General features: G+C 37.8%; 1 protein-coding gene across 1 annotated transcript in view; it reads right to left on the reverse strand.

The window, feature by feature from the left end:
• LOC139951860 (uncharacterized) overlaps window positions 1–10,329 on the reverse strand; it is a 47,492-nt gene extending 37,163 nt beyond the window's left edge. The window contains exons 1-5 of the mRNA XM_071950927.1: window positions 9,908–10,329; window positions 8,003–8,114; window positions 3,663–3,750; window positions 2,055–2,243; window positions 1,074–1,230 (exon numbers count right to left, since the gene is read on the reverse strand). Coding sequence (XP_071807028.1) covers window positions 1,074–1,230; window positions 2,055–2,243; window positions 3,663–3,750; window positions 8,003–8,114; window positions 9,908–10,013 — 652 coding nt within the window. The 5' untranslated portion in view covers window positions 10,014–10,329. The remainder of the gene's footprint in view (window positions 1–1,073; window positions 1,231–2,054; window positions 2,244–3,662; window positions 3,751–8,002; window positions 8,115–9,907) is intronic.
• Between the last annotated feature and the right edge of the window lie 4,664 nt (window positions 10,330–14,993).

Genomic DNA, 14,993 nt, shown 5'->3' on the forward strand with positions numbered 1-14,993 from the left:
AAGCTTTGCTGTGTAGATTTTGTTCCTTGGGAAATTGTATACAGACATTTGTCGAGCCTATCGCTGCTGCCTTTGCGTTTTGGTTTGTGCAGATGAAGATGTTCACTGTCAAACGTGCTAACCATGGAGGTACTGTTCATAAACATTTATGAGTAGTGGGCGAGGGAACAGCTTAATGGATGTAATTCAAACAGTGATAGGAACCACGCTCTTTGATTATCCTGGCAAAATGAAAACTATCTATAGTGGATAACCAAACCAAACTTATGATGCCATGTTGAAAATTATGCGCACGCAGATGAGGTTTATTTTGATTGTTGCAATCAAAATAATTCATGCCAGGGGGAACATTCAAATTTTGTGTCTAAACTTTGAGAACTGATGAGTGAAATATTTTATAAATAAAAAATATCCAAGACTTGCTTGACAAAAGCGGCATGTTTGTTTGGGTTTTATTTTTATCCTTGAAATCACCAATGTCAAATATTGTATAAAGTATTCCATTGTGAGGTTTGAACTGTGAGCTTTCCCTCAACTGTAATAAATGTTCTTAATGATGATTCCACCCAGCTGACTTTTACCTTTCCCCTGTGGGTACAATCATGTTTTTAATCTCTTTTGGGAGCCGTAAAGGTTGACTTATCCCTTACCCCAGAGTTCTAGTCAATAAAGGCACTAAACACGATTGGTAACTACTCAAAATATATATCAGCATAAAAGCTTTACTTGGTAACAAGCAAAGGAGAGCTGTTGATAACACATTGTGAGAAACGACTCCCTCTCAAATAACATTGTTTTTGAGACCGAGGTATTTTCTCACTAAAATATTAAAAGACTTCAGCTGAAGCCTTTTATTTCTACCTGAAACACACAAATTTGTACAACTAGGGTGTTTTGTCTTTGATCATTCTCTTGCAACTTCAATGACCACTTGAGCCCAAACTTTCACAGATTTGGTATTTTATGCATTGGGATACACGAAGTGAGAATACTGGTCTTTGAAAAATTGCAAAAGAATGTGTCCAGTGCCTTTAACACAGCCCATCACCAACCTCTGTCCAGTAATACTTTACCTGTTGGGCAGACAGTACACACCCCAGCCCCCTCTAGGCTATAGTACCCAGCTAGGCAGTCCGAGCATGAGGAATCCCCGGCGTTGGAGTAAGTCCCTGCCAAGCAGTTATCACAACCAGTCTTGGAGATGTCAGGAATCGAACCATTACTGCAGCTCTGTACATATGTGAAACAAGTTTTATTTTCTCAATGGCCCTTTATGTTGTTGTGAACAAAAGCTTGGATGGCATGGTGGGCCAAATGTTAGGAAAATACTCAATTGTGTTTTAAAACGAATGTTTTCAACATTTGCTACAAACTTTCAATTAAATAAAATACGTCCCATTATTGGTTGCTTTGAAATAAATTCAACACTATGTTTCATTGAGTATTTGGCATGAAGGGAACCTATCTGTTTTTGTTTTGCATTTATGGCTTTATAGTTGTCCAACTTCTGGTTGGCAAAAACTTGGGCAGTGACTTTATAATAGACAGGTCTATAGCCCTTCATGTTGTGTACAAACATCACTCTGTAGAAAGGTAGGTATGAACTGGCTTCGCAAAATTTGTTCTTATAGAAAAACATTTCAACTTTTTGGGGGAAGTACATTTATAAGTTCACCTTTTGTTTTGGATATGGTATTAATTTGATAGCTCTATTGGTAAAAACAGTACAAAACTGTTTCATTTTGTTAGGAAAGGCTGCTCGAACTCAAGTATGGCGAAACTTGCAGCCAATAGAAGGGGTCTATAGCCCCAGCCAAAGCCAATTCAGACATGATCTAACAAACCTTTGGTCCTTCATTCTCATTTGGGCAATATAGCCCCAGCCAAAGCCAATTCAGACATGATCTAACAAACCTTTGGTCCTTCATTCTCATTTGGGCAATATAGCCCCAGCCAAAGCCAATTCAGACATGATCTAACAAACCTTTGGTCCTTCATTCTCATTTGGGCAATATAGCCCCAGCCAAAGCCAATTCAGACATGATCTAACAAACCTTTGGTCCTTCATTCTCATTTGGGCAGTATGACCCAGATGGGCAGGTGCTGCATGACATTTCCCCATCAAATGAATAGTCTGGTGCTGTACAAGCTGTTGTTGTGCCAGTCACAGTGCATGAATACCCACTTGGGCAGACCGTACAGGAACCTGCTGCATCAAGACTGTAGCTCCCACTTGGGCAGGACTGAGGGGAAAAAGGAAAACAATTTTATCACATCAACTTCATTTAATTTCATTTCATTTAATCTGGTTTGTAAATTTTATTGTTTTAACTATAACAAAAAACGACCATATGAAATGTTGTCATCAACAATCATGAATTAAAAAAAAATTGCACTTGATGGGTATCAAATACAATTAGAAACTTTCAATTGTTTTCCCACAATTTGTATAAGGACTCTTTCTACTGGACAGTGAGTGAACCAGTTAACTGCTGCCTTTCAAGACTCTCATGGCAGCACTGAACAATACATGGCCCATCTATGGCTTGTACTCAAATTAGCTCATGGCACCCTCGACAACTACTGCGGTGCCCTCTGCTTTTGCTGCGGTGTCATTTGCAAAGCTCAAATTCAAATAAACATTTTCTTCATAGAAGTGCTTTCTACCAGAGTGAAATTGCTGTACCCTTTCAAGAATGAACATTCATGGCCTGTATACGTACACACAGTGTTTACTAATTGATATTTTTATACAATTTTTATGTGTACATTCAAACAAAAAAGGGGGCACATCTCAAAACTTGTCCAGCTTTTAGGTTCATAACTCTTGGATTTATGTGGAAGTTATGATACAAAATGTAAACTTTCCCAGATGACCAGTGCAGTACCTTGCCAGCCATAAAATCCAAAGAATGTGCAAGGTCACACTTATTGTTAACAAAGTTCATATATTCTATAATAGCAATAAACTTTATTTCAAGTTAAAATAAACATAATAAAGTTAATGTATGTAGTGTGCCAGTTCAACCCAATTAATTAGATAAGAAACAGGTGTACTTGCAGACCTGTACATTCACACCTTCAGACAAGGTTCAAAGTACTTAGTCCAGCTCGTTCAAGTGGTGACACGTATCAAGTTTGGAATTCAATGGAATCGCAATCAACCAATCATTGATTATCTAAACCAGTGTTCTCCCAGAAATGATTATTCTAATCGACAGTCAGTTGGCAAGTCTAAGAATTTGTGATTATGTGTGATTGTTGGAGGTTATAAAATACGCGTAACATAAACTTGTCAATGTCCTTACCACTAAGCCTGGGCGACTGGTTCGACTAATGTCACAGTCGCGACTATTGATTGCTCAGTCGAGACGTGACTACAATTTTTCATCTACTCAGTGAAATCCTGCCGACTCTTGATTGCTTAATCGAGTTGCGACTACCATTTTTCAACCACTCGGTTAATCGTGACGCCGGGACTACTTCAAAAATAGTCGCGACTACCTGTTTGGTGAACCAATTGTGTGACTATTCACGACAACATAGTTTTCCTTACATTCTGCCGCAATGCATAGCCTTGGGAATTAAAAACTAGTGTCAAAGTCGTAATTGAGGTGCGACTAGTCCTCTGTAAATTTCACGAGTTGGCCAGGCTTACTTACCACACAATCTCCAATTGATGATGATCCACTGTTTTGATTGTAGGTCCCTGCTGAACATGCTTCAGAAGAGTTTGAACCTCCTCCACAGCTGTCAGAAAATAACAAGTGTCAAGAATTATGAGGATAAATGTGCAACCAAAGTTTCTCTCTGAAATAGAACTCAACTGAATATTGGTACTCATGATGCAAGACTCAAACTTACACTGGACCATAGGTTACAACATAGAGGAACAGTTAAATGTAGTAATTGTAGGGTCCCTTGGACAGTTACATGTAACTTATTTAACCAGAAAAATTTGGCTGTCTTATAATTGTTTCAACTGAACAACCATACCTCACTCTGTAGCAATAATGTTCAAACAACAACTTAGAGTCTGAAAAAGACCTTTCAGTCCAAAGTTTAATGTAGGCCTACAGTTTAACCTGGCTGGGTGGATCACAAAATAAAATTTAGAGTTACATGATCGTTAGTAAATTGTTGCATGTGTTTTGGTTTTATTTAAACTTGTTTTTAAAAAACATGTTTTAAATTGGTCAAAGTCAGACAATTGTATCTGGAACCATTCCCCTATTTCTTTCTTTTGGGGGGTTGGGGTTGTTGTTTTTCCCCCTCTTTGTCTTACTTTCTTTTCCAAATAATAAACTTTTAAGTTATGGCGTGAAATTGGGTTTCAGTCAGGTAAATTTTAAACTGATTTTATTTTGTTTTCATTTCATTTTTTTCTTCTTTCTTTTTTACGGGAGGGCTTCAGAGAAAGCAAGCAGAAAGCAAACAACAATGTTCAATGTTTTTACTTTCATGATCTTGTTCTAAGACTCCATAATAAGATTATACTCTACATCTAAACTAATTGTTCCGCCCTTCTAAGCATGAACAAAAACCCAAGTCTTACACAGTGAAAACTAATCAATGGCACTACACAAACAGCGCTCCTTATTATTTATTATCCGAGGTACCAAGTACCCACTGTGTATCTTGTTTCTAGCGGTGTTGCTAAGATATAGAACGGTCTGACGTTACTAAATAAATACAGGAGTGGAGAGAGCAGTTCAAAGAGCTGTGTGAAGGATTTGGTTTGCACAATATGCAAAGTAAACTATAAAATGTACACACTAGGAACACACTGAGTATTGTATGCAATGTTTGTTTCATTACATCGGGCCAGAATGAACTAGTTTTTAAGCAGAGCTGATAGTCAACCGACGGAGTAAATATTTTTAGCAAGAAGAGATTTTTTTAGCCGTTCAGATGCTAAGCTTCAGGGTGGGGGGGGGGGACCTCACTTTTAAACACATTTCACATCACTGATTAAATGTTTTAGATTGCATTCTCCCTACACTTTGTATCCTTTGGAAAAGGCGCTCTATAAATAGGGTTATTATTATTATATTATTATTACTAAAGGGAACTGTATCATATTTGGTAATCACTCATCAATTGCAATAAAAACCTTTGGTCAGAAGCCTATGACGGCAGCTTTCAATGGTTAAAGTGTTTGAGAAACATTTCACTTCAAACTAATTTGGATAAATGTCTATACAATCAGTTTTTATGCCCCAGAATTTTAGTCTGAGACAGTAGGCCCTAATACTTGTGTATTCCTAGTAATGATTATTCTTCCCTTTTTTTTTTTAATACCAAAAGTAAACTTACAAACAAATGGATCTATTTTGTTTTTAAAATGAACATTAGTTACCCCAAACGAGGTTAAAATAAATAAAACAAACATTTCAGATGAAAATTAAAGGCTTTGTGAGGTACAAACATGTAGGAATTGATCCTCTTTAAATGGTCTGTACATATTGTAGGATGGAGGGAAAGATGCCACAGGCAAGGAGTTCCAAAGTGGCAAAGCGATTCAATAAAAATTAAAAAATATTCACTTTAATGTGACAGAGACTTTCCAATGTTTTTCTGACATTTTAAACTTGTTTTCCTTGTCTTTTACTGAGCTGCTTCACAGGCTTTGAGAAAAATGGATTTACCACGGTGGGACGAACATCCACAAAAGGCTTTTCAACTTTGTAGCCATGACATTAAATTCAACACAAACAAGTTGCTTTGTTATGTGTTAGGGGTTTACCCATCATTAAGGGTGCATTCATGGTCTGTTCAGGCAGGCGTGACAGGTAGTTGGCTACTCTAATTATAACACCTGTAGTGCATACATGATGCTGGGTACTGTCCCAGTCAATGATGGCTTATAATAGTAACTAACAGGCTTATTATAGAGGTGGTAGTTTGTAGTGTCTGTGACTGTCTCTGTTTTCATGTCATGTTGCCAATCATGACTACCAGGGGCCAATTTCATAGAGCTGCTTAAGCAAAAAAATTGCTTAAGCACGAAAATAGCTCGCTTATTTTTCACATGTTACTGGCCAAAATGTCATGCCATATACATTGCTTATGACTAGTATTTAGCTGTTGTTTACTTAGCATAACAATTGAGTGGAGTCTTGGCTGGTAATCTGATTTTACTCAGCAATGAATTTTTTGCTTAAGCAAAAATTTTTGCTTAAGCAGCTCTATGAAATTGGGCCCAGTATAGAAAAACTTCCCAGTCATATGAGGTGTACATATGTCTGCTATGACTGCTATGAGCTATACACTAGGGCCTAATTCAATAGAGCCGCTAATAAATAAAAAAAATATTACTTAACAATTTTCTGCAAAGCGAAAATGAGCAGGATGGATACCAGTCACAAATTGTACTTGTGATATGGTAGTTTAGCTGGTAATCTTATTAGGGTAAGCATAATTTTGTTATGCTTAGCTATTTGTGTGCATGTTAAAAGCAACTGGGGTCGATTTCACAAAGAGTTAGGACTAGTCCTAACTTAGAACTAGTCCTAGGACATATCAAAAAGGTATGGCTAGTCCTAAGTTAGGACGAGTAACTCGTCCTAAGTCGAGATAAGACTAGTCCTAACTCTTTGTGAAATCAACCCCAGGGCCCTGTTCTCAACTTGCCCTGTGGGTTACTGAAACCTATGAGCAACCTTTAATCAATCATAAACAAGTTATATATAGTGCCTAAATCAAAGGTCTGCTCAAACCTTCAATGAGGCCAACTTGTTTATGATGCTCACTCTAGGGCCTTCGTCTTCCTATTCAGATGTGATAAATTTTCAATCTTAATTTGACAATTAAACTGGTTGTGATCAGAAAATTAAAAGGCAACATGTTTAACATTTCAAATTGGGCGACTACAATTTCCTGGGGGCCAGTTTAATGCACAGTTTACTAGCTCAGTGGGATATAATTTTACAAAAAGCTTTTAAAGGCAGTGGACACTATTGGTAATTACTCAAAATAATTATTAGCATAAAACTTTACTTGGTAAAGAGTAAATGGAGAGCTGTTGAAAGTATAACACACTGTGAGAAACGGCTCCCTCTGAAGTAACATGATTTTCAAGAAAGAAGTAATTTTCCACGAATTTGATCTCGCATCTGAAAGCACACAACTTCGTGTGCGATGGTGTATTTCTTTCATTAGGGGATTATCTCGCAACTTCGACGACCAATTGAGCTCAAATTTTCACAGGTTTGTTGTTTTATGCATATGTTGAGATACAGCAAATGAGAAGACTGGTATTTGACAATTACCAATAGTGTCCACTGTCCAGTGTCTTTAAGTGAAATGCCTGTACTAATGTACAAGGTACATGTTGGTGAAAACACACAGCTTTTCACAGCATTTAATCACACCCAACAAACATCTCAACTCAAAGCGCTCATTTTTATGATTAATAGTGTACACTATGTTTGAACAATAAGACCCATTATTGATTAGTACCATCATGTTAGTACACACAATGTATTTGGCCTGGTATTCTCCAAGTGCTTTGTGAAGACGAGGCAGTCTTTAACAGGGTAAAAACTCTCGTTTAATTATCGGAAATTATAAATTTTGTTTCAAGAGAAACTAAGGCAATGACATCTCTTTTGAATTGATGTTATATTTTAGGTGTTTCTTCCGAACACCACAGACATTTTATTTTTAGTCAACCCAAAAGAAATATCATGTATGAATCGTTACTATGAACATTTTTCAGAATCAAATGTTTTGGGGGTTAGAAACTATCCAAACCGTATGTATTACTTCGAAAATTTCTGCTTTGCTAAAACAGAATTATTGTTAGTTGACCATTTATTTATAGTTTCTACCTAATAACATACTTATGTTAGGATTCGAACTGCGTCCTGTTACCGGGCAATCCCCAATTCTAGTGAATCGTTCTAACTTAGGATGGGTTCAATGCGACCGTAGATAAAAATCCTAAGTTAGGAAGAGTTTGCTGAAATGACGGCTGCAGACTGCAATTGTATGTACTTACTAATATCCTGGGCTGCATTTCACACATACACTGGTATTGACATCAAAGCTGTAGCCTGGATTGCACGAAGCTGTGCATTCCAATGTGCAATTTGATACTGCGTTAACTGAGCCTGAAACCACAAAAAAAAGGAATCCAATAATATCTAGTTTTCAAGTTGAATTTAAATAATACAAAAATATCATTGACTCTTACTTCTAAGTGCAATTCCAAAGAAATTATTTTGCAACACACATTATTACCCACCCTGGTCACTGGGACATATTAATTACCTTCCCCATAGATGCCTTCCCAAACCCATCTCAGGTCCCTAGGGAGTACGTCCTCACAAGAACTATCTCTGCCCTTAACCCATCTTAGTGTAGAGAAGCAAATAGTTAGGTATCAATTGCTCAAGGACAAAAGTGTCATGACTGGGATTCGAACCAACACCCTGATGATGACTCAGCCAAGGAATTTGAGACAGATGCGTCAGCCCCACATGGCGTCAAATCAGTTTTGTCCCTCAAGACAAGAGATCCGAGTGGTCTAGCTCACCGAACCAAAGTTTTGAATGCTATTAGTCACCAGAGTGTGGGTTCGAACCTCTCAGCAGTGACACTTGCATTCTTTACTGGACTTGCGCTCTTTTGCTTTTCAGTGTGACATTCTCGTATGATCATGATGACTGTATAATCAAGAAGGTGCAAAAGACTGCTGAATAAATATTTGCATTAATTAAATTTTAAAATATTAGTTATAACCCCACTTTTATTTACCAAGGTAGTGTTTTACTTTTAGATCAAAAAAGAGACTGGGTGTGATTTTAAAAGTTAAATTGGAAAAAATGTATCCTGACACCATTTTTACGAATGCATTATGATTTCATTTTGGAGTGTCCTAAATTATTATTTAAACTATAAAATTAATATAAATTTGTAACCTGCCACCCCCTGTTTACATCTGTTTGGATAACTTTCTGTATGGCGCCACCACTTTTTCATTCATTTTTTTTCAACAAGGGATATTTGAATGAGGTAAATTAGATACTATATTATTTAATATCAAAATAAAAAGTGGTGCCGCCATACAGAAACTTTTCCACTTTGTACCCTGGACACTTCGTTCGTGCCTTCGGGACACTGCGTACCGTAGCCAAATTGGTCACTTCGTACCGTGGCGGGGTACGAAGTGACCATCAGCCGATTCACTTCGTACCCTCATTATAATGTGTAGGTTTTAAAACAAGTTAATGTTATTGTTAACAAAATAATACTTAAGTATTAATTGTAATTGTTATTTAACTATGTGAATGTCCTTTTTAATGTGAAATCAATATTGTTTATAAGTTAATGTCCGCCAAGGATGCTTCTTCCACCTGTATTTTGTAAAAAATATTTTAAATTCAAACAATCGTCAAAATGGCTCTTTGGTCCCAACAAAAAATTAATAAATGTAATTGGTTTGATTTGCTTTGATATCATCAATCGCTCGATCACAAAGCAGGTACGAAGTGTCTTGTAAGAAGGTACGAAGTGTCTTGTAAGAAGGTACGACATGTCCAAGGTACAAAGTGTCTAAAGTCACTTCGTAACTTGCAAAGGTACGAAGTGTCCAGGGTACGAAGTGGCAAAGGTACGACTACGAAGTGTCCTGACACCAACAAAATAAGTAAACAAGTGGACGACGTGGCAGAATACAAATTTAAAAAAAACTATGAAGGAAATCTTTTCCATCTGTTAAAAAAGGCAAATGCAAAAGTTTTGTTGGGGCAAGCAAAAAACAAAACTCCGACGACTATGCACCAAGCATCAAAGTTACCCGATCTGGCTGGGCGACAACCACACGGTTGGGACTTCGGACCATTTTCTACTCCATGTTCGGCAAGCCCGACACACGTTTTTCAAACATTCCAAACCCCCTTACCTGTTGCAAAACTCAGCAAAACAACCATAAAAAATGTCCAGTTCCATGATCCGTTTAGGTCAGTAAATATTCCAGGTGAGATGGTAGAGGTCCTTCTGGCATCCATTGTCACCAAAACGGCTCTTAAATGCCGTTACAAATGTTGTACAACAGCAACACTATTATTCAGGTTGGTGTCACCGCGTCGCCATTTTGTGCAAAGTTTACAAACAGACCGGGAAGCGAACAAAAATTGTTACTACTTTCCCAACCTGTTGCTCAGATTCTCAGCGTTCAACAGACGAATTTACACGCATATATTAAAAACTTACTCCGTAATGAACAACTTGGAGTATTTCACAAGTACATACTGAGCTATTTTCAAGGTTATCTAACAATGTTTTTTATTAAGTTCAAACTTTTTTGGCATGTCGTGTGGTGATGTTGTGTGTAATGAATGATTTAAGTGATTGCATAATTACCATAATGACGTCAAAGCGTTCGATTGCCAAGCGACTGTTCCGGATTTGGCCATACCATTTGTATAACCTGTTTCTCTCTAGCTTTAATCAGCTCAAAAAAACAATGTTTTATTTAAAGTCGACTTTGTATGGGGAGGGGTTTTTAGATTTAGTAGGAGAGAATTAAAGGGGATGGGATCCTATTACAAACCTTACTCCACCCCTCCCCAATTAAATCGGGGAGAACAATATACCGTTTGGACACAACAAATCACATCTCCTGAACCGCAAACAATTCATATTATTTCTGCGTCGCCTGTCAAAGCTACGGAAGAGGGCGCTATTCATTTTTTTTTGACACGTTTATACAATACAAAAAACACAAAATAAAAAATTAAATAAATATAAAGTAAACGTTCGTCAACTGTTATAGCCACTATCCTGACACAAACGATCATTGTCATGTTCGTCGGGTAGCTAATCAAACACAAAGGCGTTCCACATCCGTAGGCCTGTTTGTATGGAGTCAATTGCTACCCAACCCCAACCCTTGCCCTAAACTCCCAAAACGTAGTCATTTAATAAAACACATAAAATAAACGTGCCCGCCATTTTTTTTTTTTTTTTTTTTTTTTTTTTTTCTTATGCAAAACGGCGGTCCTTGTTCTGTCATTGAACATAGTTCCAGTCTGTTTATAAAAGCCACAAACGAAATAATGGTACTTAGTAAGCTTGGGCGATATCACGATATTATCGAATATCGCGATACTAACTTCCTTTACAGAGACTGGACGCCTTTGGTAAAAATTGTCACAGAGGAATCTTCTCACATAGTGTTTCTCAACATATTCACAAAATAACAAACCTGTGAAAATTTGAACTCAATTATTGGTCGTCTAAGTTGCGAGATAAAAACTCCTCACAAAATGTCTCACAATGTTTTATATTCATCAACATTGCTCGTTACCAAGTAAGTTTTTATGCTAACAATTATTTTGAGTAATTACCAATGTGTCCAGCGCCTTTAAAAGTTAGTATAACGAAATAATGGTACATACTTTCCTGTAAGTAGCCATTTCCAATTAAACCACATTGTTTCATAATAAAATGTAAGTTCTGATTTGAGACAACCTTTAATAATGCTTGACAATGATTCTTTTAGTCTGGTTCCTTTCACTCAGTTTTATTACGTCATTGATCAATGAAACCTTTAAAAAATAGTTAACAGGTTCACAATTAACTACGATTTTTAATTGTTTTACCTCTTTGGTTAAAGATGCTTTCAAAATGTTGAAGTTATGCTGTTTTTCTTCATAAAATATTTTGGGGAGAACAAAGTAGCCTAAATATCGGATGCACAAACTTTGCCAAAAAAGGGGGGGGGGGGGTATCCTTTGGTGCTCAACTCAAGCTGAAAAGTGGAAGGGATAGATTATTCTTTGCTGCTCAAAACCAAAGGAGGAGGGGTAGATTTGCTTATCCCTGCGAAACTTAAACACGAATGTGCGGTAAGTTGTAACAAATAAGTGAAATTTATAAATTTAAAAAAAATATTAGGAATAGCGAAATTAGATTGATTTGTAAAATCCACAGCATGTTTTTCACGATTTGGAGGAGATAATGGTAAAACAAAAATGTGTTGCTTTAAAATCCTGTTTCGATAGCATTTTTCAGACCATAATGACAATTTTAAGCTGTAGACTTGAAAAAATAACCAACATTTAAATGTTAAAAAAATGCAGTTAAATTTGAACCTGTTAGGTATTGCAACATTGAGCTCAACTACGACATTGTGCAAGTGCAGGTCAACAATCGGTAAACTCCTTTTGTACTGGTGGTTTCACCCGTCCGGCCGGCCGTGCAAGCGATGCCGCTGGTTGGTTAGCCTTTTGTCAAGACCTTCTTGACTTGGACAGCTTCGTAGAGCTGCTATCCCGAGCGACTGGAAGGGGAGACCACGTAAGCAAGTCGAGTGGCGAAGCCATCACTCGGTGCGTGGTCTCACTTTCCAGTCGCTGAGGATCGCGGCTTTACGAAGTTGTCCAAGCCAAAAGGCCTTGACAAAAGGCTACTTGTTGGTCATTATTGTGGATGAGCAGACAGCAGAGTGAAGTCAGATCGGGCCTTTAAATACGATTTGGTAATCACTCTTAAAAATACAGCAACAACAATTTTATTTGGTTGAGTCGTTGGAAAAGGCATTTTGAGTAGCCTTGCTCAAGGCAGTCGCATTATTCGCTCCGAAAAGACGCAGCTGTAAACCCACCCGCCGTATACCCTGTGCATGGTGTGTGCGATCACACCGAATGACCCACCCGTAAACACACTGTCACATCGCACGAATACTGTTCACACAAGTCATCGCACTCGTACACCACTAACCGCATGCGGAGGCCGTCAGGCCGACAGCCTTGTCGGGTCTGTATCTTCCCGTTTTAATGTGTTGTATTGAAAAAATTCCAATAGTAGACGAAATTGGGGGGGGGGGGGGCTCTAGGATATGCTAGTATGCAGCTCATGAATATGTATATCGTTCGTCAGACCTATCAGACCACACAGGATGTGAGGCAAATGAATTATTCATTTTGACGTCCAATCACACACGCCTATCATGCTCGCTGAGCGTCCGTGGTGGTGGTGTGTGATGATGTAGACATGTCTCATCTTTATGGTAATGAGCTGACCGTGGGAACTCTTCGCTTATTATAGTAATGAGGTCAGTGGCTTCAACACAGACCCTACAAGGCTGTCGGCCTGACGGCCTCCGCATGCGGATAGTGTACGGGGACATCGTGTCGTGCGATGTTACGCACAGTGAATACGGGTGGGTTTTTATACAGCGGCGGTCTTTTTTCGGAGTGAATAATTCGACTGCCTTGAGCAAGGCTACATTTTGAGCAACAGTTCAATTCGAAGAATCTGGTTGTGTAAAACAAATTCAGTTTTATATATCCCAGATTTGAATCTGAGAGAGTTGTGTAGGATTATTCTTCCTGCATGGATTATTGCTCCGGTTTTCGGCTAAACGCGCACCCCGACTACCTGTTGGAATTATAGTATTCGCATGTTTAGTAAACATGTACATTAATTTGAACAGGATTAAAACAACCGAACCATTAAAAAACAAAGGTCATTTCGGAGTGACGTGGAAGCGGGCCTGAAAGGTGTTATACGGGATTGATAACAAACATTTTTATTTTGTTTGAAAAATTACTGATCATGAACATTAATGAAACCATTTTGTACTGTGTTTGGCCATGAACTTATGAACTTACACGAATTCGACAGTGAAATATCCCAAGTTCTGTCCCATTTTGTGCACTCATCATACAATAGCAACATTGAGATTTCTGCTTGGCAATACATCATACTTTTTCTCATGAATATGGAAATTAGCATTAGCATAAAATACAAGCGGGAAAATACCGTAAAATGGCAAAAAAGTAAAGCCCACGAAGCGTCAAAACTTAATGAATTTATAGGCTTAACACTGTATTGTTAAGGGTCTTCATCATAAACTCTTAAATTGAATGGCAATAAAAACAAACTTTGTAAGAAGTACAGCAGCTTGCGTAAATCAATTTTGAGAAAAAATTCACTTTGAACGACGAATAGTCGGTTATGGAAAAGGATATCTTGTGTCACCCAACCAAGTTTTAAAAAGGAAGCGTTATTGGTTAACGCAGTAAAGCTTCTCGGATTGAATAATCCTATTGGGGATTATTCCACATGCGGATGTAATATTATTCGTTCCGGAGTTTCGGCAATATCTAAAAATATTCAACCTCTTTTGAAATGAATTTCGACATTATATAGATTAAAACAACCAATCGGTTCGAAAAACCAAAGATAAACAACACCTTTAAAAATGTAAAAACTGAAAGTGTGATTTTATACACCATGCTCATGGCGTCATGACGGATTAATTAAAGGTGTTGTCGTTTGATTAAAATGTTCTTAAAATGGGGTACACATATCGACGAAATCCCATTGAACTTTTGTGTCGCCTGCTCCGAATGTAACATACCAGCTTGTGACATCAAGTTGAGATGGACTTTGGCTAGAAGATCCAGACCCTTGTGTGACCAAGGTGATAAGGCCGCCATTGATGGTTACCGAGATGGTTTCACCGATGTATCTGCCACTGGTTTTAGTCTTTTCACTCCATGTGTCTTCCATTACTTTGATGTACAAGGTGGTCTCATTTATACCTGAGTAAACCAAACAAAAACGCCATCTCAATAATATTGGAAAAAGGTTATAGTTAAAGACCTGCTTGAACGAAAACAAAATGTCAAGTCGCGAACTTTGCTGAATTTCATTTAAAATGTTTGCAATCAAGGAAATCGAGTCATAGGCTTATGACTATAAGCATATTTCAATTGTGTAAAAAAAAACTTCGAATACCCTAATCCAGCGCTTTTCTGAAAGATTCACGAAAAGCTACGTAATCACTCATGTTACGTCATATGGGGGAGCTCCAATTTGTATGGCCGCTGTAGCGGCCATAAAAATTGGAGCTCCTGTTGCAGCGTAGAGGAGTAACAAAGAAATCTCCCAGACGTCAAAGCATTGTCATTTTGACGCGCGCCATCAACGACAGAAATGTTTTTAGTTTTTTATAACCTTGAGGTTATGGGGCCTGA

Source organism: Asterias amurensis, chromosome 19 (genome assembly GCF_032118995.1).
Source record: "Asterias amurensis chromosome 19, ASM3211899v1".
Taxonomy (NCBI): domain Eukaryota; kingdom Metazoa; phylum Echinodermata; class Asteroidea; order Forcipulatida; family Asteriidae; genus Asterias; species Asterias amurensis.